The 26,234-nt window shown below is 37.1% G+C and overlaps 1 protein-coding gene across 1 annotated transcript; it reads left to right on the top strand.

Moving 5' to 3' along the window:
• The first annotated feature begins 1,189 nt into the window (after nucleotides 1-1,189).
• LOC112955453 lies at nucleotides 1,190-25,775 on the top strand. Its single transcript, XM_026048773.1, has 18 exons — nucleotides 1,190-1,765; nucleotides 3,311-3,390; nucleotides 4,749-5,202; nucleotides 7,991-8,075; nucleotides 8,910-8,990; nucleotides 9,891-10,001; nucleotides 11,726-11,833; nucleotides 12,334-12,447; nucleotides 13,659-13,778; nucleotides 15,653-15,778; nucleotides 16,774-16,893; nucleotides 19,665-19,790; nucleotides 20,895-21,029; nucleotides 21,412-21,531; nucleotides 23,429-23,548; nucleotides 23,943-24,023; nucleotides 24,684-24,718; nucleotides 25,549-25,775. Exons 1-18 carry the CDS (start codon nucleotides 1,190-1,192, stop codon nucleotides 25,615-25,617), a joined length of 2,661 nt encoding a protein of 886 aa, XP_025904558.1. The 3' UTR covers nucleotides 25,618-25,775.
• Nucleotides 25,776-26,234: the final 459 nt, after the last annotated feature.

Here is a 26,234-nt window from a genome sequence, read left to right as displayed (position 1 = left end):
CTCTCTTCTGTGCACTTCAGCATCTCCAGCACTATGAAGTACAATGCACTTAATGTTAAAAGCATTTGCTCATTTAACAATTTGCTCATTTAACAACTGCCACGTTAGTTCAGATCAGTCTTCTGTGAATCTCGTATCCTTTCGAAGTTATAAGAACACCAGGTACTTCCAAGAATGAAAAGAGAGTTCTTCCCATGTTTTTTCTCAATAGGTAGATATGTCTTGAAAAAGGCAGTGGGAAAGCTGCACATTTTTAGAGAAGTATTACTTCTTTACTCCRAAGTTGTAGAAGACAACTTTGTTTTTGCTTTTAATTTGTCCTATTTTTGATTTGGACTTCTTTTATATTGTCTTTAAAAGGACCTTTTCCTTTTTTTTTTTTTTTTTTTTTAAGAAATGAATAAGAGATGTTCTAGAAGGTACTGAAATCACTGTTGTGATCCCTGTCTCCTTGCAAAGAAAAGAGCAAATTGGTATGAAATTAATTGCACTGAACGTTAATGATCTACCACATGGATGTCTGCATCTGCGATAATTAGTCTACTAGGCTCTTTTTAGAGCCTAGCAGAGAAAATCAGGCTCTTCTAATGAACAGTTTTATCTGAACTGTTTTAGATGTTAGCTCTAGGATAACATTGTATTCTCAAAATGCCCATTTATTTCTATAGATTAGAAGGATTAACGAGGTTAATTTGAGACTAATTAAAATGTAGACATAGCAGTTAGATGAGATTCATATTATAATTTCACGTTATGTTTTAAGGAAGATGATAGATTTTAATGAATGAAAGAAGTCTTAACTAGAATGTGGCTTTGAGCTCTGGGGAAACTTTCAGTAGTTTCTTGTGAAAACTTAATTCAACTTGTATATTTTCAGCATTTTCTAGCATGAAAAGCTTTAAATAATGATTTAACTACTTTTTAGGTATTGCTTCTATTTTAAAAGATGCTTAGCTATACTTATGCTGTAGATATTTAAGTGTATATTTGGAAATCTTTTTTTTAATTTAATGTATTTTAGAACATGCTTGAGTTGAAAATAATTTAAGGAAACATTTAAATATATTGAAATAACAAGAAGAAATTGTAATGCAATATTAATGCACATATTTTTATCATATAGGAAGCTGAAGATGCTAATAAGCAGCTCACAAACTTAAGAGCATTTGTCCCTGTTCAAGACACAGAAATGGTTCAAGATATACGTATCAGTTATAAAAGTGCAGAAAAGGGTAAAAATGGTATTTCTGACATCGACACGAAAAGGTATGCTAGAGATATACCTAAAGCAGCCCCCAAAATAACTAAATCTGAAGGCAGAGAAGATCATACAGTGTCATCATCCAAGTCCATTAGTGAAGCTGATGAATTAGTGCACAAATTGCTAGCAAGGAATCGAGCAAAACAAGCAACGAGGAAAAGTTCTGGAGAAATGGAGGAAACTAAAGAATTTGCAACACTGCCTCAAAAGAAGGATGTTACACTAGGAAAAAAAGGAGTTACAGAGGAAAAGAAGTCTGAAGATCATGGTGTTTTATCAAGCAAGCTAGAAGAAAAATACATTTTTCAGGAGCAAGGAAAGACATTTAAACCTAAGGAAGTACTTTCTAGCATGGAGGAGAGTCCGACTCCTCCTGCTTATCCATCTGTTCAAGAAAATATACGATATTCTTCTAAACAGACTGATGAGAAAACAACATCACTGTTAACTGAMAAAACCCAACAAATGCCAACAGCGACCAGAGCAAGCATAAAATTTGAATCTGTAAGAACTTTTTTTTTATCTTCTATTTTTTTTTTTGCTTCTTTTTTTTTCCCCCCCTTAAAAGCAGGATGAATTGATAGAAAACTCTACTTCATTTACAGTAAAGGTTTGCTTTTTGGGAATGAAGATTCTAAATTAGGGTATCAAGAATAAGCATATTCCTTACATTTGGAGACCTGTCTGTTGGGAAAAGCTAGTCTAGTCTACAGATGCACAGTCCTAACTGCTTGTGCAGGAGTCTGAAATGCTTGTGATAATCATAGCAGGCAAAGAGGTCCTATGCTGAGCGTGCTTGTTCACCATTCTCCGGGCAGAGCTTTATGAAGTGAGCTCAAGTGTCTCACACTTGACATCCTATTTATCTTTGTTTATACTTGATTATCTTCCTACTTGCCTGTCAGTTAATTAAATTGTGGCTCAGTCTTTATCCTGAGGATAGACGAAGTGTGAGCTTGCTTCTCAGTGAGGGTAGGAATCATAGATGGTCTTTCAGCAGCTATCTTYAGTTCACACTGGGCATTCCCAGACAGCCTAACTGGTTGCTAACGAATGCAGAGCTGGACATTTTGCTGATTTTTGGAAGTCACCAACTAGCTCATGATGGCCTTTTCCAGGTAATCTGCCAACTGATGGAAGTCAAGGATTTGAAGCTTCATGAGGCTTCCTTCCTTTCTTTAAATGTTCTTTGCACCATTTTTTTCTTGCTGTTAGGTCATATGAGAGATGCAGCTGTTGTTTTGGCCAGGGGGTGTTACTCTTTTGGGACTCAAAATCTCCTGTAAACAGAAGGAAGCTGACTAGGGTCGTGTTTGTATCTCGGAGTGATGCCAGCAACACAGAGTGCTAGGAAATGCCACTGATAGCATCTCTTCCAGTTCCTGCAGGTTTAGCAGCTCTGATTCTTCCAGGATGTCCCTCGTTGTCCACTTATTAATGACTTAGCTCTTCCCTGGGAGATTAGTCTGGCCCACAGAGGCATGGTGAGGTAGGATATACTCACAAGTGAAGAACAGTAACCAAGGACATGTGTCAAGCGTAAGCTCCTTGCACTGAGAGTACTGCCGTGGTCTTTTTTGTGCACGAGGCAAATGCGTGGTGAACATGGTGCACATCTAGGGGTGTGTGAGGGCAGTGCCCTCTTTCTGAGGAAGTGGAAATACAGTCACTGTGCTCCATGAGATCCCTGCCTTAAACTGGTTTGTCTCAGTTGGTCCAGGGACTGTGCTTCATTCCTTGCTGTGGACAAAATAYGCTAAAAGACTACAACCATTAACTCTTGCATTAGCAGTGTAACTTTAAAGATACTGTCCCTTTCCAAGCTGATCAAAATAACTGAGTCTTACCAATTGTGTTGTTTCAATGAGTTCTTTTTTTGTTCTATTCACATGTACCTGACACAGGCCCTGAAATAGCACAGTGACGTATCATTGTTCTTTTTCACTCTTTTTATGAAGTAATGCCTGTTAATACAATTCCCAAATGTCTTAATATAAAARATTTTTCAGTTACTTTCCTATTATGTAAGTATATATTTTTTTCCTACAGTCTTTGGAATTAGGCCCCAAAGGACTGGTTACAGCGAAGAAAACCCCAGAAGTAAATGAAGGAGTTTCCCAGGATAGCAGGTAAGGAGTACTTTAGAGAATGAGAAGTATAACTTTGTGGACTATAACATTTTAATTATTCAGATTTTTTTCTTGACTGTGTCTGAAATTACCAATGTAAGGATGCTGAAATTTTAATTTGCATAAAACATTTAGAGTCTTAGAGTGGGGGGAAAAATTATTCACAAAGAGAAGGTCATCTGTTTGCCACTGTAACCTTGCTCAGTTGATAAACACTTGCTGAAACTTTAAATACTACAGTAAATGTAGCCCTGTCACGTGGTCATTATTTTCAGATTTCAGATACTTATATTCTTTTTTATTTCATAAAATAGCAGTCTGTGTGCAAACCTAGATTTCAGGCATCATAGGCATCTTTGAAACATTTTGCTATAAAAATAGTACTTCATCTCTCTATATAGATAACAATACTTATAGTTAGCTCTTTGTATATAGTTATTTAATAGATATTTTTATAGAGAGAGGTGCATATGTGGTGATTTTTTTTGCACGTATTGAGACCTATATATATAAAAATATATTCAGCCTTTGGTACTTTCTTGTAGGCTTCTGTTAGGTGCCCATGAACTCAGAATATCTTTATTCTTCCATGTATTTGCTATGAAGTGTTGTGGAACCCTCTCTGCTAACCCCGTTCTCCTTGCTGGCTTTGGTGAAACCAAACTCTAGTGTAATTAGAAATATTTTTGTATTAAATCATATCATTTGTGTAGAAAAATTGGTACAGAGTATTGTAGCAAGATTGCTATAGCTTGTACCTTCCTTTATATCCTCCTGGGAATGTCTTTCTGAGATGATCTGATCACGGGAACCTGCCTGTCCTGCCAAGGGTAGTTACATGGCATGAAGTGGTGTCACGTATGTCTGATGAAAATGGCAAAGAAGTGACAACAGCCGTAAGGGAAGAAGGGGAGCTAGAAGCTTGTTTAGTTATATAGCTCAAGAAGGAATTATATTTTCTGGATTAATCCTTGTCTCCAACTTGAATAGCCTTCTACTGCACTCTTGTTGCAGAGAGATGGTGAGGAAGTTGTTAGGGACCATCTCTGAAGCAGAAACTGGTGCTGAGTCCTGTTGCTCCAGGACACTGGAGTTGAAGCTCACGCGCTCCAGAGCATGTGTGCTTTTCTGTCCCTTACATGCTTTCCCTGGTAAGAGCAGGGCACAGTCCTTTCCTGGCTGTAAAGGCTGCTAAGTAAGAGGAAAGGAAGCTTAAGTGATACTGGGGAAAAAAAAAATAATTTTATGTGCAGAGCAACTCAAAAATCTAACGCATTTCATGCTGATACATTTCTCTCAAGTAAGAATGTGCCTTCTTTGACCGTTTAGCTAATGCTAACTATTTTAAAACCCTACAGCACGGGGCAAGATGCATGTGGCACCACTGATTTGGATTCTGTGAGCCTTCCAAAAATCCGAGGAGACTCAGAGTCACGTTTTTCCTTAAATTATCAAGAACAATTATTGTCCAAATCTTCAAATGTACACAAAGATTCCCCTCAACTCATCTCAGAAAGACAGAAGACTACCTTGTCTGCTAAACCCAGTACTCAAGAACAAGATGAATCTTTACCCTTGTATGAAAACATTATGTTACCAACAACCTTACCTTCCAAATACCAAGATGTGGCTCCTCTTAAAAGCTCCTTGAGCGGTCGTAAAACATCTTCTGAATCTTGGGATGCCGAGGAAGCTTCTCTTTTCCCTGTTGAGAAGATACCCCCTTTGAAGACCCAAGAAAAAATGCCAGCAGTTACTGCTCCAGAAGATAAAAAGGCAGCTAGGCTAGTTTTTCCTGTCACGCACACTGAAGTATTATTTGTTTTAATTTTATATACTTTCCATTGAGTTTTTTAAATTAAGTTTTGCAGCTCCAGTACTAATAAGTAGATATATATTCTTTTGATTTAATAATWGAATAACTATTTGGATCATCATTAGCTCTGAGTCTTAAACTAAAATGTAGTATTCACAGTTACTGATGATAGTTAAATATTTCTTTGATACAATGCAAAATSTATTAACAAAAATAAATTAAAAACACAAAACCATCTCTCCAGAGTAGGAAATTAACAGAAGGGCAGGAAGGGGGTTTTCTTTGGTTCAAAGTTCCATTTTTTTCCTAGTTAACATTATATTCAAAAGTGAGGAGATTTGGTTGGTTRGTTTTGTTCTTTTTCCTCTCTCTGTCCCTTTGTCTTCCATTTTTCGTGTTCTTTTCCACTGGATATGTCTCAATTACAGCTCCACTAAAAGCTATCAAATATGCTTATTTCCATTAAGAAAACTGAAAGAAACTTCTCCAACCACRTTTCCTAACTTGGCTGTCTGACTTCTTTGGACTTTGGTATTTTAGATATTTATATGTGTGGATCTTTAAGTCTGCACCATTTAATACCACTGTGAAGAAAAGCCAGCATTAGTAGGAGGACCTGGAGAATCATTATTCTGAGCATCCTACAGTGCAAAAGTGACATAATCCTCCTTGGGAGCAAAGCTTTAAGTTTATGAAGGGAATTTCTTCCTGAGTGAGAACTGTAATCTGCTCTACTGTTATGCAAGGAAAAGATAAGATTGTTGTCTCCATTTCTGTATGGAAGTAGCTTCTGCAGCAAGGGGTGGTTTTATTTCTTTACTCGCTATTCAGATAGAAATAAGTTTATATTTTAGTCATGTAAGCTCTGCCCAGCTTTCAGGCAGGCTTTGCTGATTCCCTTGAAAGAAGGCGCTTCTGAAGGAGGAGAGGATTGGATATTCGTCCTTCCCACTTGTCATAATAATGGTCYTATGGTCTGGGAGACTCCTTCTTTTGTTTGTTTCTTTGGCTAATATAAAATCATATGTCAAACAGTAAACTGTAAGATACARCATATGCAGAAACTCAGTACAGGAAAAATTGAGCAGGTATTAGTTAGTTAGTCGAGCTGCAGTCCCATGAGAAGTGTTCTGCATAGTGAGCAGAACACTTTTTTGTTTGTTTTCTTTTCTTTTTTTTTTTTTTTTTGTGTGTGTTCAAAACTTTCAAAATCAAATTTCATGCCAAATGTTCCATTGAACTCCAGACGCAAGATAACAAAAGATGATTTTTTAGAAGAAATAACTAAACATTCTGCAGTATTTATTTATGAATGTATTGGTCACTACAGATATGATATGATATAATATAATGTAATATAATGTAATATAATATAATATAATGTAATATAATGTTTACATGTACATTTTGTCTGATTTAAGCCTCAAGTCTATTTTATGAGCTTAGGGTAGTGATACATTTGTGAAGAAGCTGAAGCAAGTGAGAAGGATAGTTTATTGCTCTAGTTGGCCATGCAGGTGAAATTAATTTTTTATCACTACAGTATTGCTGTGTCAGTGCTCTCCCTATGTGAGAAATTGACACTTAATGTAGCTTCATTTTATAGGAAAATGTTATTTGCAATCTGAACTGTAGAGGTTCAGTCATAGTGAAACTGATTGCTGTAGAAGGAATTCCCTTTTCTTAACTGACCTACGTTTTTCTTTTTTTTTATTAGTTTTGTAAAATGTTTCACTTCTGATATCTTTCATTGTTTTGATGATGACAATATGAATATAAGGAAACAAAGTCTAGATCAAAGAAGTGAAACTTTTCAATATCTTTCCAAAATTATCCATGGGCTCCTGGGTCTTATAGGTTGCGTTCAGAAGTGGACAGGGCATGTTAGACTTCTGGGATCGCGTGCATRAGAAGATGACTTGATCAAAACGGATCATCCCAATATTTCTGCATGAGAAAAATAGAGTTGGGAATATATTGGGATGTGCTTGAGGGTTACAATGTGTCATACTTATGTTGCAACATTTTTGATTAAAAACAATTAACAAGAATTCCAAGAGGGAATGACATAAAAAAAAAAATTGAAACTGTAATCTTTAAGATTGTCTTGTAAACATGTTAAAATACAATCAATAACATTTTTGAGTAAAATACCTTACTGCTTGCTAACCGTATGGAAATGATGACTCTAAAGGCTTTTAATGTAGCACAGTACTGCCATACAGCACGGAAGCACAATATTCTACCAGGAGACTCCAGCATCTGTGTTTTCCCTTGTAGATCAGAATATGCAAGAAGGCCCCTGCTCTCCAGCACTAGTGAGAGGAGCTTTCTTTGGTCTGGCACTGTTCCTGCAGTTCAGAAYACATATTGTCTCCTAAGCCTCCACATAAAGAAAACATATGTTCTATAGTTTTTCAGATATTGGAAGATTTTATAATTGTCAAGTGCCAACATCTCATTCATTTTTCTTTTCCCCATGTGGTGATGTTTCAGCCTTGAGAGAGCAGAAGGAAAAAAAGGAAAGATCATCATCTCTGCATAAAGTTCTGCAAATTTAATAATGAACAAAAATGAGAGAAGGCAGAAAATATGATTGCATTTAGCTGTTTAGAATTCATTTTATTAGATGAGCTAATTACTTCTAAGTTCTCAAAGATAACTTGTTCATTTATAGCTTGTTTAATTAGGACTTGGGTATGTTAAAATAAGATTACTTACCAGTTGCCTCTTGTTTTATTCTTAGCAAGCAATAAAACATAATGCTGTTACTTTTATTTGTAGAATGTAACTTGGGAAACTCGCTCACTTGAGAAAAAAATTTTCCCATGGTCTCAAAAAGAAGTAGTAGATGTTGAAGATGTTGAAGGTAAGTATTTTCTTTTGTTTTAAAAGAAAAAAGAAATAGGAAATGTCTAGCTAGTGCAATCATGCTGGAATGTATTACCAGAATTGTTGGAAGATGCTTCCTGARTTCACTGTTTTAAGTGTATTGAGAAGATTTTTTTTCCTCTGAAACACTTACATAAATGACATTCTTATGTCAATGAATGTATTTTTAACTGAATTGAGTATATATATAAGATACAGGTAAACACAGATGATTTAGTGCTATCAAGAATGTTACTATTACTCAGCAGCATCTTGGGCGTTTGTATCTGTTACAGCCCTTCCACGTAGATGGACAATATTTAGATGAGCTGTCACGAAAAGTTACAGAAGAACCGTAATTATCTGAGCTAGTAATTTTTCTGATAAAAGCAAATTAGTCATTGTGTTGGATACATACTCTCATTATGCAAATAGGTTGCAAGATACGAAGTAAGTAAACCTTCATTTTTAGGTAAATGAGTTACAGAAATACCATTTTATTGGTGGCTTTGATTTTCAGACTAAGGATAATCATAAGCCTGAAGATATTTTAAACTAATGGTACTTCAGCTGTTTCAAATCTTCATTAACAGGAGAGTAGGCAGTGAGTTAATATGAAAGATAATCAAGGCTATAATATATTATGCATTTATAGGCAAACCGCTATACTCCAAAAAGATCATACTATTAAATGCAGAATATAGTTTTAAAGTAAAATGTGTTGCTCTATTTCTCTACCCTGGATAATAAACTACGGATTCATTAAATAACTTTTTGCTTTTGTTACATTCTTTCAACAAACTACTTCTACAAACTTTTTTTTCAAATGCAGAAAGACTCCCATTAATAACTCAAGTGGTTAAAACACAACAAGCGTCAACACATTCACTGGCAGAAGCTGACCCAAATGTGGGTAAGTGAAAAGCTAATAATATAAGGATTTAATACGAAAACGTAAAAAAAAAAAAAAAAAAAAAAAAATCCTGAAGGTGTTGATATTTTGCCCTTAGAGAGGTTTTTTTCTTTGTTTTTAATAATTTTTATTAAATCTTGATCAAAATCCCAAGGAGTGTTGAGTTTGTGCAGTTTCCTCATTTACCTGTATAAAATGGTTAATAGGGATGATATAATAAAGGATGCAGTAGAGCAAAAATCTAAAATCTTCACCTGGGGCAAGAAGCTACATAGGTTGTTAGAACAACCTAATTACTTGAATAAAATATGTGGAACACGTGCATTCAAAAGGGGTCAAAATGTCCTGTCTGGATTGTTGCGTATCTATCATCTGTATTGCTGCATGAAACTGCTTGGAATGTTKATTACCTAACAGCAATTCAGAGATGTAGAGTGTCCAGAGAGTCATTTCAAATACTGTTAGCTGCACAAAAGAGTACTCGAGATCTCACTTGAGCTGTGAGAGGGCAGGGGGCAATGATTGCTTGTGCTGGGAAGCTACAAATGCTCTTAGCTACATCTCTGTAATTACAACCATGCTCTTCAGGACATGATATGGATAAAATAGGCAATTTTTTTTTTAACCTTTTTTGGAGTATTGGCTTTATAAGATTATCCCACTTTACATATGCTGATGGTGGATAAATGAAAAAAAAATACATGTTTCAGTCTATTATTCCTTTTTTTCACTGAGTTGTATAGGACTTTCCTGTAGAAAAAATATGATAAGAGCTGGTTTTTAGATTTATAGAAAGTTTATATTTGCTCTCTGATTCAGTTTCTAGGTGAAACCCATTAGAAACTGTCTAGAAGTTTTGTCTATTGAACGTCTTTCTGACAAAGTTGTATCTTTATCTAGGGAAGAAAACGTCGGAGCTTTTGCACAGCATGTTGGCAAAGCTGTCACCAGGGGTAGAAAGTCTGCAAGACACAGAAGGTTTTGAAGACAGCAGAATAGATAGCGTTGCTGGTAAGTACAGAATAATGTAGAGATCTGTGTGTCTCTCTGTTTACCTACTTGTTTATTTTACTATAACATTTCTTATGCCCTTATCTAAGAAGTGTTACTACTGTACCAACTTCAAGTGTAAAGRTTTTTTAAAAAGCAGATCAGTGCGAATTCCTAGAGACATCATGAATAGCAGAATCATTTAAGGAAGATCTTAAGTAGGCTAAAAGTTTTTAAATTATCTGCTATAGAGTTGACAGACTTTGAAATTAAACAAGAAGGGAATACTGACAAAATGTCCAGAATGTAAATCACTGTAAAGTTTAATGAGAGAATATATAACTGTTTACCTATATGGAAGAATAGGAAGAATAGTGTGTGTGTTCTATGTAGTAKTATTATTTTTAATAAGGTGTAGATTTTTATTTTATATAGACAAAAGCAATACTGGAAACTTTACATTTGATATAAAAGACACTTGGAAACTGGTGGAAGAATTTAGATGGGAGCGTGTTGAGGCAGGTGTTACATGAACAAAGAAAAAGATTGGGTTTTATAAGGGCTGGAAGGAGGCAACTTCTGCATTTGGGTGAGCAGGAGGATGATGTTGAGTGGAGGTTACACTTTGGAGATGGATAAATGGAAGAAAAAAGATTGGAAAAAAAGAAAACAGAATCCCAAGGGTTTTGTTTGTTTGTGGCTTTCTTTTGTTTTTTAACACTGAAAGAAAACAATAATTATCTTGAGATTGTATCAGGAAAGTTAGAAGTGAAATGGAGAAATTCAGAGAGGTTTTTCTGGGTGGAAAAAAAATACTAGCTATCTTTGCAAGTTTAGTTTAAGCTAATAAAGCCTTGAAATGAGAGAAGGACAGATGGAGAATTTTACAAGAGGAGCAATTAATGGTGCTGAGCTTGATTKGTTAGTCATTAGCATGGAAATGAAAACTGAAAATGTGTCAGTTGATAAAATTGCTTAGAGACAGAACTTAATGGAAGATGAGCCAAAGACACAAAGGCACAGCCTTGAGGAGAGAATAGGAAAATGAGAGTGGGGAGAAGGTAAAAATATTGATCAAAAATGAGCTAAAAGAACTACCTGGGTTGTTCTGCAGCAGAAAAACAGACCCTTCAAAGTATAATAGATGTAAAGTGCCAGGAAGGCAAGAATGATGGATGTCACCAAAAATAGGAAGAGGGTGAAAGCGAAGATGGCAGATGAAAAGCAGCAAGATTATGTGCCAAGCAGCAGGAGTGGGCTGCCCCACAAAGGAAAGGCAGCAGAGCAAGCAGGAGCAGTGGCCTCGCTGACAAGGGCACGACCCTGCAGCTGATGAGCAGGGCCAGCCCAGTGGCTCTGGTGATGATCATGGTCAGTTAACAGTTCAGATCGCAAGGTAAATGAGAAGTAATGAGACAGGACTGGAAGTCAAGTGAGTGGGTCTAGTGAGAGCAGCCAGGGTCAATCATCAGTTCGGGGATGGACAGGCAAAATGATAATGACAGGGTAAGTCCAGGATCAAGCCAGGAAATCAGACCAGCAGGTCAGGATTAGTGATGTTCAGTCATGGTCAGTCAGAGACCTGCCTGCAGTGTATATAGGGTGATATAGGCTAATAGTTTGTTACATCATTTATTTTTAATGCTAAAGCTTTGCATCCAAGGCCCATTGAATAGGATATAGTTTAAAAGAAATATAGGAATGTAATTTTCCACCTAATGGTTGATATTTTGGACTTACTGCAGAGGATAGATCAAATAAGCCCTCAACACTTCTTGAAAGTTTGGAGTCAAATCTGAAAGACCTGCAGGAAGCACTGGCCGTGACGGATGACAAGCCAAGCAAGGAGAGTGGTAAGTACAAACCTAAAATCCAGTACCAAAATATTTATTCAGTAACAGTTTTTGTATGGCCATATAGTAGAATCATTGGCACTGTCTTACTAGGAATCTTTGTGGAGAAATGATTTTAGCCATTTTTAATGTTTGGAGTTCTTGAGGTCTGTGTAAAAAGGTTAAGGATTTGAGAGCAATGTTTCATCAGATAGGCATTATTTGGTGACATTTCTTAAGCTGTACAGAGTTTTAGTATATATGCATTATTTCATGCATGAGAGTCCATGGGAGTTTGCAGGATGGTGTAATTTTTCAATTTAAATGTTTTAAAATCATTTAGAAATATTTTGAGTAGTTGCTGTGTATAATATCTAGTATAACATATTTGCTATGAGAACACAAAGGCAACTTTCTGCAGTAAATACTATAGTTTAAATTCTTATGTTACAAGAACCTGTAAAACTTTAAAGTACATAATATGTTCTGCTCGGTGAGTTAAAATCATCCTTTTTCTATAGAAAGTCATGGATATGAACTCAAAAGGATTTTAGCTGCAAGTCTGGAAACAAAAGTGAAAGACCTGCAGCAAGTGGAGGCTTTCATAGCAGATCTAGACATATGTGGATCTGATGGTGAGAATATATTTTATCTATATGTGGATATAACTTTGGTAGGATGTCCTAGGGTAGGTTTTTATGGATTTTGTACTGAAAATTAGTACAAATTTTTTACTCGCATACTATGAGGATCCAAGAATTTACTGAGAATGTAGCAATACACAACCAATTATGAGCAAGCTATTCCTGCTGTCAACATGTTCTCAAGTACTTACAGATTCTCAAGGTCAATAACTGGTCTTTCTTGAATGACACATCCTTCAAAGCTTCAAAAAGACACGCTAATGACACTAATAACTACATTCACCGATACTGCTGCTCTGGTTGGCAGTACCCCATGGTTTGTTTGGTCTGAGAGTGTGTAGATGCCTTTATTTGAACTAGATACCTCAACTAGAATCAGTGAAGTTCAGAGAAAACCTTGCCTGAAGCAGAACTGCCTGTACCTGCTCGTAGGCTTCTAAAGCTCTCTGAACTGCTACAGGCCTACCTAGCAAGATAATATTTAAATGTCAAAAATCACTGCTGTAAAAAATTACTCGACTTGCAAGTGATTCCTCCTCCTCTTGAGCTGCTTGCTCCTTAAGAGCTGTCAGTGCACCATATGCACTAACCCATTCCTCATGGCCAACATCTCTGAAGTTTTACTTTTGAGTAAAACTTTTGATTTTTACTGCTGTTAAGCAAGGAGGGTGATTCTCTGGCTTAATATTTTGCAGAGCTCCTGCTTTTGCTCTTCATAAGTAAAAGGTGTAGAAATTGGCAGAGAGCTAAAGAGGAATAACTAGGAAATTGTGGGATAATAGGGAAAAACAAATCTGCGGCTATAAAAGAAGAGTTACAAAGAAGGAGAAGCCCAGGAAAAGATAAGAGACCACTCAAAGTTCAGTACACTAAGAATAAAAACAAAACGGATAAAATAGAGAGTGTTTAGGGTAGCAGTCTTTGGTAGATGAAGATATTCCAGATAATCTGGCCTTTGTGTTGGTAAGGGAAATTCTGTAGAATGACATAGCAAACAGAGAAAATAGAAGTGAAACAAAACAGAAATACTACGATACAAGTACTAAGGCAAAATTAAAAAATAGACAAAAGAAATCAGAAGTTTCTCATGACAACTGTTTAATCAAGAAAGGATAAGAAAATAAGAAAGTTCTCGTGCATTTTGAAAATAGGAATTAACATTTCTCTGTGTGATTGATTATCAAATACTTTCATTTGCATAGAAGAGCAAGCGTATGACATCCCACAAACAAGAAGACTTCTTCTGTCAAGTTTGGAACCAACTCTGAGAGACCTGCAAATGGTAGAGGCTGATACAGTTATCCCACCAGAGAACATGAACGGTGAGGATAGAGTTACATTTCTGCTACATTTCTGGATAAATTTCTGAGGACTTCCTGCTCAGCTAGTTAGAAATTGATCTTTCTGCCAAGGAGTTTAGTAATGGAATGAGAGAAGCAGCTTTTGTAATATTAAAGATCAATTAATCTAAAATAACTTCTGGAATTGTTTCTTTAAATATCTTCTATARTAAACTGTATGAAAATGCAATATCTTTTCTCACTTGGGTGTGAAGTTACAAATGATACTGGTAACAGGTTTTTATTATAATTGATTACAGGTACATATCATTTAATTGAAAATAAAATTGAAAAAAATTATTTTAAATGCAGRGAACCTCTTTATTAATAAGCTTCTCCAGATGCAGTATTATTTAGTCACAATTTATTGCATTGCCAGGTTCACTGTTTGCCTTGCTATAGTATCATTAAAACAAAAGCAAAAATAAGAATGGATTTATTTTTACACTTAGGAAGATACACTAAGCCTTGGATAAGCTATATGGAATGTCTTTATCTGAGAGACCAAGGGAGTTTCTGGGGAGTCAGTTAATTGACTGAGCTTTCTGAATTAACTGAACTTTCAGACTTTTTCTTTTTTGCCAAAGTGTATATAACGTAATTTGAATATAAGAAAAATCAGTTTGCTTGTATTTTTCTGCATTGCCTATTAAAGAGAGCAATTAAATATTTTCTATTTGTGAAGAAAGTAAAGTTTATGTACTAAGTGAGTTAAAGAAGGAACTTAATGATGTTGCTGAAGCCAGATCTACACATGTTGGAGCAATCAAAGGCTCACAGTAAGCCAAGGAGAGAGAAGGGGGGGGAAAAAAAAAGGCAAGGAGAATACTCAAATATTTCTGTACTAACTGCAGTTAACTGTCTTACCGGGTAATACTGATTTTCTAGGAGGCAACAAGCAGCTGCTTCCTATTCTATCTCATTTTGCCTGCCTAGAATAAACAAAGTTGTGTGGTTGTTTATGTGAAGATACCATGATACATGTGCAGGGTCAGTGATGTTTCTTGATAGATGTAGAATTACTAGGATTATATGCACCTCTCATTGCAGTTTGGGGTCTGATGATGCCTGGATTGGCTTGGCCTAATCAGCTCCCTGTTGCTCATAGGAAACATAGTTATGTTTGCATTGCAATTCCGATCAGGAGCGTGTTGTTCCAGTCATCCCCAGTTTACTGTSCCTTGGTCACATCATCCAGTGATCTCGGAGTGTAAACTTAATTCTTTCCAGAAGAAACTAAGCTAAAAGACGTGTTGCAGGAGTGCATCTAATGTATTCCAACTGGTCATAGACCTTTAAGCCACGGGCTTGGATTTGAATTTATCTGAGTTAAACGCATGAAGCATATGTAGAGAGGACACCCAGGCCATATAGCCATCTAGGCCTTACATTGCTGCTTTTATTATGCTGCATTTCTTGCCCGCATAGACTCAGTCTATGACACAGCTGGGTCGACTGTCAGCAAATCATTCATTTTAATCTAATCTTTGATACTGTCATGTCATGACAGTTTTATTAAAGTATTATTAAAGATAACAAAAAGAACAGACCACTATCACCTGCTGAGTCAGCAAGAACGCACTTACAGAAAGGTGTCTTTTGTGAGACCTCTCAAAAACAGTCATGGAGCCATCTGATAAGTTTTTCATGCAGTGATGAAATAATCACACACATATGCAAGCATGTGCACAGATCTTTTTTTTTTAATTACCGTTATATTGGAGGAAATGTTTAAATCCTGAATGCTCAACTGGAGATATGGAACAAATGTATTTAAAGGTGTTAAAGAAGTTATGTTAAAGCCTTTTCTGGCAAAGTATAAATATATTTTGTTTACTAATGCTTCTCTATAATAGAGGACAGATTGAAAGAATTAATGAACCAGAAGAAGAGTTTCTTGTCAAGTCTGGAAGAAACTTCACAAGACTTGAAACAAACAGAGAGTGTTGTAATAGACCAAAGAGACACATACAGATTTTGTGGTGAGTGCAGATTTAATATCATATGAATACAGAGTTTTGCTTACTCCCTATTGACTGTCCGGGAGATTCTTACAGATGGGAGGCTTGTCTGACTGTGCTCCTTTCACTTGTTTGTCATCGTCTCCTTTCTGCTTACTTTACTCATTGAATTTATGTGAACCAGTAAAAACCTACCTTTTTCTACAGCTTTGCTCTCTTATGCAGTCAAATATTAAATCATTCATGCAAGAACCAGCGTGATGYCTTCTGGAAGGGGAGAAATCTTAAGGGAAGAAAAGGTCTTAATGGCCGTGAAGTTAAAATCAGAAAAAAAAAAACCTGAGAAGGAACAGAAAGGAAGATGAGGCTTTTTTTCTACAAGCTTTGTGACTCATTTTAATTTTCTAGTTCAAATAATTATTTCAGTAAAAGCTGATGAGCAGTGGTGTGATGCTGGAGACTTCATTGCAAAGGTCAGACCCTGCCTGAATACACCACATAAAGAAATGAAGATGAATTTGGATACTTATGTTTTAGCTGGTTTAGAAAGGCCCATACAAATGAACTAGATTTTTTTTTCTATTGGTATAAGAGTTCGTTCTTCAAGAGAAAGAAGAGAATCTGAAAGTGGTGATTGCTGGTATCTCCCTAGTCACATACCACTAAGGGCAAGCGTTGCCTTAGACTGCACTAAAGTCTCTGACTCTTTCAGCAGTTTATGTCAGGCTTCTCTGCTTTTGCAGTAGCTCCCAGAAAAGTGTGATGAGCAGTCTTTTCCTAYTGCTGTTTGAGAGATTTGTGGAAAAAAATGTTTTATCTTTTTATCAGTGGAGACCTTCTAATAGAATTCATTGCATCAGTTCCAGACAATATGAGGTTTCAATGGACAGATTAGTGTGACACAAAGAAGCAGGCCAGTAAAACATACTGAGTCTGTTATCTCTTTTGAATCATATTTGAAAACAGAAAGTCTACTTTACTTCCAGTTATTGATGCTAAGCGTTTCTTTATGACAGAGGAAAAACTGCAGGACCTAACAGGAAAAAGAAAACTTTTACTTACCAGCCTGGCATCRAATTGGAAGGATCTGCAACAGACTCTGAACCTGGCTCCCAGCCAACCTCCTGTCACGGATGGTGAGTGTTAGAGAGCATCAACCCCTCKCTATCCTGGGTCACCTTAAAGCTCTGTATGGCCCAGTGTCCTGTTGCCCCCTGTGTTCCAAAGCAGATGTGTAGAGAACAGTAAACAATTCTYCTCACAACATTATCGAGTTTCTATCTGTATCACAGTTGCTACATTCTGTAGTTAATATTGAGTGATTAATTCTTTCTACCAAGAATTTGTCTGTTTCTTTTAACCATATGTTAAATAAATTTAGATCTTCTGTAAGCACAGTATGTTAAAGTTTTTCTTTCTTTTTTTTCCTATCTAACTACATTCAGGACAAAGTTTTKTTGTTGTTGTTTTGTCTTTTCTAATTATATTGCATATTTTCTAAGACATCTTGGGACCAAAGTGATGTTTGAAATATATGGCCGTGGTTTTGTTCTCTACTTTCTTTGCAGTTATTCCTAGTATTCTGTATGTTTTATTGACTGGTGCTGAGCATTAAGCTGACTCAGAGCTTTCCTTCCTGAGCAGGCAGCAGTAGTTGAGAGATCCCCATTTACTTTGTACAGCTGTGACTGATTTGTTCATTTCACTTGGCTTTCATTTATGAATATTAAATTTATCTGCCTTCTCATGTAGTCCCTGAACATTTACTTGAACAGCCTGATTGTCAACATTATTGTCAGCCCTTTTCAGAGCACTTGCACTGTTGAACAGTAGAGTGCTACTGTAGACTCCTGCTAGGACTCTATGCATGACCCCTCTCAAACGAGAAAACTGAGAATTAGTCCAGTTCCTATGATTGTTTCTTGTCTTCCTCCATTTATTTATTCATTTGAGGACCTTCCTCATCACAGAATTACATCATGGTTGAGGTCGGAAGGGACCTCTAGAGATCATCTAGTCCAACCCCCCTGTTCCAGCAGGGACACCCAGAGCACGGGGCACAGGGTGGCATCCAGGTGGGTTTGGAAGACTTCCAGAGAAGGAGGCTCCACAACCTCTMTGGGCAGCCTGTTCCAGGGCTCTGTCACCTTCCCAGGAAAATGTTCTTCCTCGCCTGGAGATGGAAGTTCCTGTGTTTCAACTTGCACCCATTCGCCCTTTTCCTGTCACTGGCACCRTTGAGRAGAGTTTGACCCCATCCTCCCTACATCTTCCCCTCAGGTACTTACACAAGTTGATCAAATCTCCTTTCAACTTTCTCTTTTCCAGGCTAAACAGGCCCAGCTTGCTTAGTCTTTCCTCATAAGATAGATGCTGCAGTCCTTTTTTAACTTTAATAAAAGGTGTTGCTGAAAACCTTTGCAAATCTAWGTAAATAAAGAGAGAACATTTCATACATGTTTGCTGTCTCCCTCAAGAAATCCAGAMGACCTGTGGGACTTTGCCCATGCTGACTCTTACCCTTACTTATAGGGGAAGATCCACTAGATCTTATCATTTTTACCAATTATACCAACTAACAGCAAAATCATCTGGCTAATTCTTCTGTAACTTTTGTAGAGCCTTCAAGAAAATCCTTTTAAACCTCCCAGAAACTGAGACTGTTAGCTGTGTTCCCTTCTCTTGGTTCAGAGATCTGATGTTCATCTCCAACTTGCTGTAGCTGTCTCCAATACTTATCAYTGACTCCTGGCAGTTTTCTGCTATTCCTTTGTTGATTATATCTGAAGTATTTTCTGTTGATGTTTCATTTTGAATGATTTCTCTGATACGTACCCGTGATGGGAGATTTTAAGTTGACAACCTCCTGAAGCTCCTCCTTAGTGAATATAGAGGCAGAGAGTGAAGTTACATATTCTCTTATTTCTTAGTCTCTTTCTTATATTTTGTTCCAGTATGTTTGTTATTTTTATCCCTTCTGTGAATTATTCACCAAATACTTTTTTCATAATCTAGCATATAACTCTCTGTTCATTTCCATTTTCTAGATTTACCTTTGACTTCAARTTTTTCAAAGATGTCCTCTTATTTTGATTATCTTATTTTTCTGACTGTTYAAGCAGTGCTTTTTCTATCTCTGATCTTTCTAACATCTTTCTTTACAGGTTATGAGATGCTCAAGAATATTTTGATGTTCCCTCCAAGCATGTTAACCTTTTAGCTGCTGTCATCCTTCTAGCCCTTTATTTTTTTTTAAGGTTTCCCATTTTGAAATTGAACATTACTGCAGTAGATTTTTTTTCAGTCCTGCAATTAAAATGCCCTGTCTGCTGTTACTCATCCACAGAGCTGCTAATACACCCATTAAGTGCAGTCAGTATCCACATTTAATAAAAGAAAGGCATTTTACCCTTCTTCCCATCTTACTACTTAGACTGCTAGCACTTCATGAAGAGCATGGATAAATTTGACCTGAGTTTCTTATGGATCTTCTTTTTATGAGACTCTGAAGTGATCCTAATTCTGTACTCTTTACTCAGGAAGAAAAAGGTATGACTATATCATTACTTATTTTAGGGCTGTGCTTTTGTTAGGAAATACTTCAGAGAGAAACTATGACACTTCAGATACATATTTGTATTTTCATTTGTTATTTACCTTTGCACTGTGCTAATATAACATGTAAATAAGATAATAGTGTTTAAAAATCATACTTTTCCAGTGCTTGTTTCAAAATGCTTAAAAAATAGTTTATCTGATGAAATGTTTGTATTATCATAGTAGTCTTTTGGGAGAGAGAAATATAAGCATTCTGCTTTCATGTTCTGGATCTGGACTTTCATTCTAGAAAGATATTCTGTAAATTATTTTCTCAAATAAATGCATCAAAATCACCCTTCTCCAGTAGGAAACAAAGTAAAGGAACTTGTCAAGGAAAGAGAGACTTTGGTTGCTGAAATAGAAGAGAATCTAAAGAGCCTGCAGCAAGTTGAGAATGTGGTAATAAGCCATTTAATCGCAGACAGATTCCCTGGTAAGTGCAAAGTAACTCCGTAGAAGTGGCTTGAAAGCAAACAGGTAGATACGTGAATGTGGGGGTTCACTTGGAAACAGCCAGATTTGCCTCTACTTCTGCCATTGCTCCAACTCTTTCTCCCTCTCTACCTCTCTCCCTCTACCCTTTTATGCACTGCTTCCAAACCTCACATGTTCCCCTGTGTGTTTCACCTTCTTCCCTGACTCTGAAACTCTCATTCTTTTCCTAAACCCTCCTATACAACCACTATATAATATGCTGCCAGAAATGCCCTCTCTTAGCTCTGTCCTCCTCCTTGTGTTTCATGTTCTCAGTAAGCACAGAGCAAAAGACAGAAGCAGGCAGTGGTCACTGGTACTACTAAACGTACGTTACTTTCCACACATCCTGCAGGTTTGGTTTATTTTTCACAATAAGATGTCCTTAGTTGATAATCAATATTCTCATGAGAGGATATATTCTGAAATTTTCAAATAGCAAAGAAAATTCTCTGTTCTCTAAAAGAAAATTCAATGGTTTGCAGTGCAAGACCATGAATAGGTGGTCTTTAAGTCACTTAAGAATGAGATGAAAATGTTAAGCATGTGTGGTTTTCTGTTGTGGCAGTCCTAATCACCTGTGTAAAATTAGGCACAGAATCCTAAAAATAGACAAATTTAAAAGGCTGTCCCTTGGTGGGTACTTGAGAACTTAGCAGAGAACTTCCAGTATAATACTTTCAAACTTCTGTTGTGGATCAAAATAATGAGATTGTTTTATATTTTTGATCCTTCTTTATTGACAGAATATTTGAGACTCTTTTTTGAAGCCTCAGAATTTTAAAAGATGTTAAAAGATTTATCTGTACAAAACTTCCATTCTTAATCTGTCTTTTTAAAAAATCTTGTGTTTTAATATATGTGTTTAATATTTAACCCAGATATTCCTACTTAAAATTCCTCCCTACAGTTTTTTTAAGTTGTAATTTATTCTTTCTAATGAGATAATTCCCAGCGCTGATGTATTTATTATAATTAATGAGCATTCACTTTAGCCACTTTCCAGTACTCAGTGTTCTGGCACGTGTATTCAGGTTGCTTGTAAATATTTTCTTTCTGTTAGATAGGTGCTTTGGCAGCAGTTCTGATTTATTTGAAAGAAAATCAGAAGCTCCTGGAAAAGACCCTCTAAATGGTAGAATTTTGCAGCCAGAACATACTCTTTTAGCACTTCCACTTAATCAAGAGAGAAGCATTGGTAAGTAGAGAGTTCTGCTTTAAAAATACTTAGTTATTGTTTTCTATCTTCTTTTTTTTTCAACAAAAATTATTCTATTCATATTGTAGAAAACTAGGACAGTAATGTGTCTTGGACAGGATTGGTTAGTGTGATCTTTTAGATAAAACAGGAGCAGGGAGCAGAGAATATTGCAATACTACAGATGTACRGGAATAACAGAGAGAGAAAAAGAGCAGAATCCTAAAGAATGTTTGTCAGTCTAGATGATGAGCTATGATAATGTATACAAATAGACGGTATAACTAAGTTAGAAACCTATTCATTGTTTTTAATCTGTCATCTGGTGAGATGTTATTTGTTAATCACTCCATGAGTTGTATTATATAACCTGATTTTGCAGAAGATGAATTGTTAGCACTGAAAAAAAAAATCCTGCTTCCAAATCTTCCATCAACTCTGCCAGCTATGTCGGTTATTCAAAGTATGGAGAAATGCATCAGTAAGAAAGGGACAGTTCCAGGTAATAAATGGTTTGGGCTTCCGTATATTTTTTTGTTGTGGTTTGGAGGTATATGCTTTTATATATACATAACATAGACACACACACAAACACACACACTATATATATATTTCTTTTTTTTTTTTTAAACATTAATTCACCTTTTAAATCCTTGAAGTGACTTCTGTGACTCTCCAGCTACACGTTCCCTGCGTTCTGTGACATGTCACAGCCCTGTCCCCGTGTCCTGTCCTATTCCCAGCTCAGCCGCGCTGGGGAGGAGCAGGGGGCCCTAACGCAGTAACTGGTGTGTGGGGGAGGCCCAGGTGCTTACAGCTGCCCCTCCAAGGCAGTGATGCTGGGTTAGGTTGCACAGGTATGTGATGTAGCCCCTGGTTTCAGAAGCTCTCAGAGCTGGAGGTAGGTGTAGCCACAGTCTGCTGGTGCCYGCGAACCTCTGACTGGTTCCTCTTGCCAGCTCTCATGCTCTGTTGCCGCACAGAGGTGGTAAATGGTTCCCAGTACGTTTTGCTCTTAACTATTCCTGCTGCATTGCCAGCTTATGCGCAGACCAAGGTGCCCCTGCATGTCATACTTGGCAGTCTCTGTCCTGTCTTCCCTGCATCAGGTTTGAGTATTTTGTAGAGCAGCCTCGGGAGCATCCAGATGTGGAGTGTTCCTGTTTCTGTGCGTCTGGAAGGTACTTGGAACAATTTAGCAGCTCGTCTCCTCAGGGGACAGTTGAGCAATTGGTCATAGACAATTGCCACGAGAACTCCATCTTTCTAGATATTTTCYATAAACATTAAATTCAATACGATTATTGTGTCAACATTTCAATAGTGCTGTTTCATGCTTATGTCCTAATTACTCTTAACTATTTATATGAATACTTAAAGGGTGTACGAGGTGAAATTGTGACTCCCTCCCTTTGTTATCCCACTTCTTAAGCTGTRTTGTTCTTTGCTATACATGTGCACTATCATTTAAAAGCCAAATATTGAAATAATTATTATATCTTATGAAAGAAAGGATCTTGCAGTTCTAATGATYTACTTCAAAGCTAACTTAGTAGTCAGTCTTCTGCAGAATGCAGAATTTGATACGATTTCTGAAAGGAAGAAATGCAATTTCATCACTTAAGCAAAYGTAAGTTCTTATCTTGTATTTGGTAACCTTTGCAGCACTGATATATATATGTGTGTATATGGTCCAGCAGAGAGGACAGTGAGCCTATTTGGTCTGTATTTCCTTAACTGATCAGTTTTTAAGACACTTGGTGCATTCAAAATTTCAAATATTATGCTTTAATTTTTGCATTTTTCCCCTTGTAAATGGGGATAGTGCTACTGAGTCATAGTGCTGGGCAGCACTCACTTGGTAACGAAGAACATTCAAGTACACATTCATTGACTTTCTGATTAAATAAAGTAATTTCTTGTCAAGGCTGTTTTTCTGAAAACACAGTTGGGAACTAATGCAGATATTGCTAGAGATTGCCCCATCACAAAAACACCTGTTTTCCATACTTTGCTTACACCTCAGATCCAAGAGTATTTTCCTTGCTTAACACAATTCTTAGTAATGTTATTTAAAATGAGCAAAATAAACATTGATTATTACAGGTTTTAGAATTATAACATTTAAGTTGAATGCATTATGAACAACATGAGACAAAAGTTGTGTGAAGCTAACCAAAAAAGCTGTGTAATTGTTTGCTGTCCTCTTGCTTGTAATTACTCACTGCCATCGCTTCTGCTTGTTGGCATTTTTTTTAAAATATGGAGATGCTGTTGTCTTGGTTTTTTTTTATTTTTTTTTCCCTTAGTGGACATGGTATAATTTTGAGTGACTTTTTTTATTTTATTTTTGGCCTGTTTTTTTTTTTTTAAATCTGATATTTTATCCTGCATTTCAGAAGAACCTTCACTGCCAACCTACGAGAGAGAGACCTCACCACCCCTTCCTCCAGTGACGCCAAGCAGAGCTGTTTCCAAAATACATTTTGACTTTTCTACCCTTCCAGCCTTAGTGCCAGGTAACTCAGAAGGCCGGTGCTACATGTGAAAGAGTGACAAAATAGAAGGGATTTGGTGTTTGTCTGATAGAAGGAGGGCTGGTGGCCTGATGGAGGCTGCTTGCTGTTTCCCACCCTGAGTTCMCTGCTCCTGGGCAAACTGCATCACAGATGTGAGATGACGTTAGTTTCAGGTAGATTTTTACATTTCCGTAGGATTTTTAATTTCATATATACTTTTAATAATGGGAGTCTTCCTATTCTTAAGGCAGTATTTATCTTTAGGTGCTAAAAACCGAGTTTTTTGACTGTGAAACCAAACTTAATCCTAAGGAAATGAGAATTTACTTTTTTAGTATTTAATGACATGCGATATAATGTGTTCTGATTATCTACTTTTACATACTCTGTACAGAAGGGCGATTTCAGAGGCCATCAGAAATGGAACTTCACAAGAGAAAGCTGACGAAAAAATCAGATGTTTCTGAGAACAAAAGTAATGTTCTTATTTGTTTTTATGAAATTGTTACAGATATATATGCTAAATTATTTGGAAAAAAAACCACCTTTACATGTGTTCTAGTCACAAAAAGTACAGCATTTCAGCTGAGCTTCTTACTTACCTGAAGGTGTTCTAGCTCCTTCCCTTACTGCCCACGCTGCTGCCTTTGCTGTGGAGGTCTAGGCAGGCCCTGTCCCCACTGGCCTGTCCCTTTAGGCCAGGGTAGGGGAGCTTGGTCCYGCACCCTGAGCTTGGCTGCCCCTCCAGCCAGGCCCTTCTGCTCTGCCAGCTCCCTGTGTCCAAAACAGTGAAAGGAGCATCGGGAATGAAGTGAGAGAATGAGGGAGGGACCTGTGAGGAGCGTGAGGTAAGAGGTGGGTTCAAAAGACACCGGGAAGCCCCCCCTTATCCCAGGAAAAGGCAGCACCTGGGAGTCAGGCAGTGTGCACTGGATAATGGGCTGGGATAGGACCTCTGTATTGAGCCACTTGCATTCCGTAAAATTACAAGATATAGCAGACTGTGTAGCTAATGTAAATGCATTTTAGCATGTTAGAGTAGCTTAAAATGGTATCTTATAAAACTATGTTAAATATCAAAGTCTTAAGTAAGTTTTCATGCTAAGTCTGATAGAAGGACTGGTTCTGCTTTTAGGAGACTCACCTTCCCCGCTTTACGAGGGAGAATGGGTAAGTACACACAACRTGTTTGACTCACTCCAGCTGGTTCCTGCAGAGGGTTCAAACAAATTAACTGTCTTTACCGACCCGACACAAGTTGTCCTGGTGTTCGAGAATTCTCCACACGCAGCAGCTGCTGCTGCTTCACGGTGTTCAAGAGCAATGGGCAGATGTCATCCTGGATATAGCTGCTGTCAGGATGCTGGCTGTCTTGTCTCACTRACACTGAGCATTTTACTAAAAACTTCTGCTTTCAGTGGTATTTTCATCTTGATTTTTACTTTAGAAGACTAAATGGGTTCTCTGTTTCAATATTTTGGCATCAGTCATTTAAATAATCAGAAAATTATTTATATATATTTTAGTTTCACAAGAGCAAAGGACAAAGGAAAGGACAAAGAATGGCCAACTCGCTCAGGCTCAGATACTTTACTTAGAAGTCCCTTAGAGTGAACCAAAAGACTCTCACTCTGTATTCCTTACCTTCTACCCACGTACACAGCTAGTGATCTAAGTAGTGTCTAGACACTGAAGACGAAGATTGTGTGTGTGTGTGTGTGTGTGTGTGTGTGTGTGTGTGTGTGTGTGTGTGTGTGTGTGTTCCTTTTGGTGGGCACATAGGTATGTGTGCATTATTATTATGCTAAAAATCCCTTGCAGTGCAAGGGTCTTTCTTGTATCACTAGACTTGCTACACCAACCTTTTGCTGTTAAGATTTTTCTTTGGAGTAGCCGAACAATGGAAGTAGATGGAGGTATAGTTAGATATTTTAAAGGGTATTCAGTCCTGCAGTACACACCAAATTTATATTTTTTTATATATATATTTTAATTTGCAGGGAGACCTATATATTTCTGGGAAGAGTTACCCCCTGGGCTCAAAGATGCATGAAGCAAAAAGGAGGTGAAACATCTGCTAAGATTCTCTCATATTTCTCTTACTAGACATTASAGATTCTGTTTAGACTAGCTGTGATGGTAAATGTACAGCATTAATAAACGTACCACTCTGTCGCTCTCACACAGCTGAGGTGTGTTTGTGTAGACAAGGGCTGTACAAGAACCTGGACTGTACTGCTAATTCCTGCGGTGCTGCAACAGCTCTGCACCTCGGTCCTTCATCAGTATTGATAAAGCTGCTTGGTTTTAYGCTTTTGATGAGACTTCAGAGCAGTCAACATAAACTTTCAACAAACTTTTCTTACAACTTTTAATACTTTTCTCTATTAAATAGGGCAGATTAATCAAAATACATCCCATGACTTGTTTAGCACAAATGCCTATAGCTTTAAGCTGCCATTTAGTTTGAATGAGGGACCTGCCCCCTCTGCACTTCCTACAGCAGCCACCTTCACTCACCACGACCACTCCAACCAMTCTCTCAGACCTTCTCCAAGCGACACAGTGTCAGTACCCGGCTGCTCTGTCTTGCCTAAACAGATGTAGGTGGCAGGTGGTGGAACAGCATCAGTGGACAAAAGAAAGAGATGACACTCACATATTTTAAGATACTTTTATTTAATAA

Source organism: Nothoprocta perdicaria, unplaced genomic scaffold (assembly GCF_003342845.1).
Source record: "Nothoprocta perdicaria isolate Ctin4 unplaced genomic scaffold, notPer1 scaffold_57, whole genome shotgun sequence".
NCBI classification, from domain to species: domain Eukaryota; kingdom Metazoa; phylum Chordata; class Aves; order Tinamiformes; family Tinamidae; genus Nothoprocta; species Nothoprocta perdicaria.
Note: the sequence above shows the minus strand (reverse complement) of the source record. Positions and strands in the feature narration are given on the sequence as shown.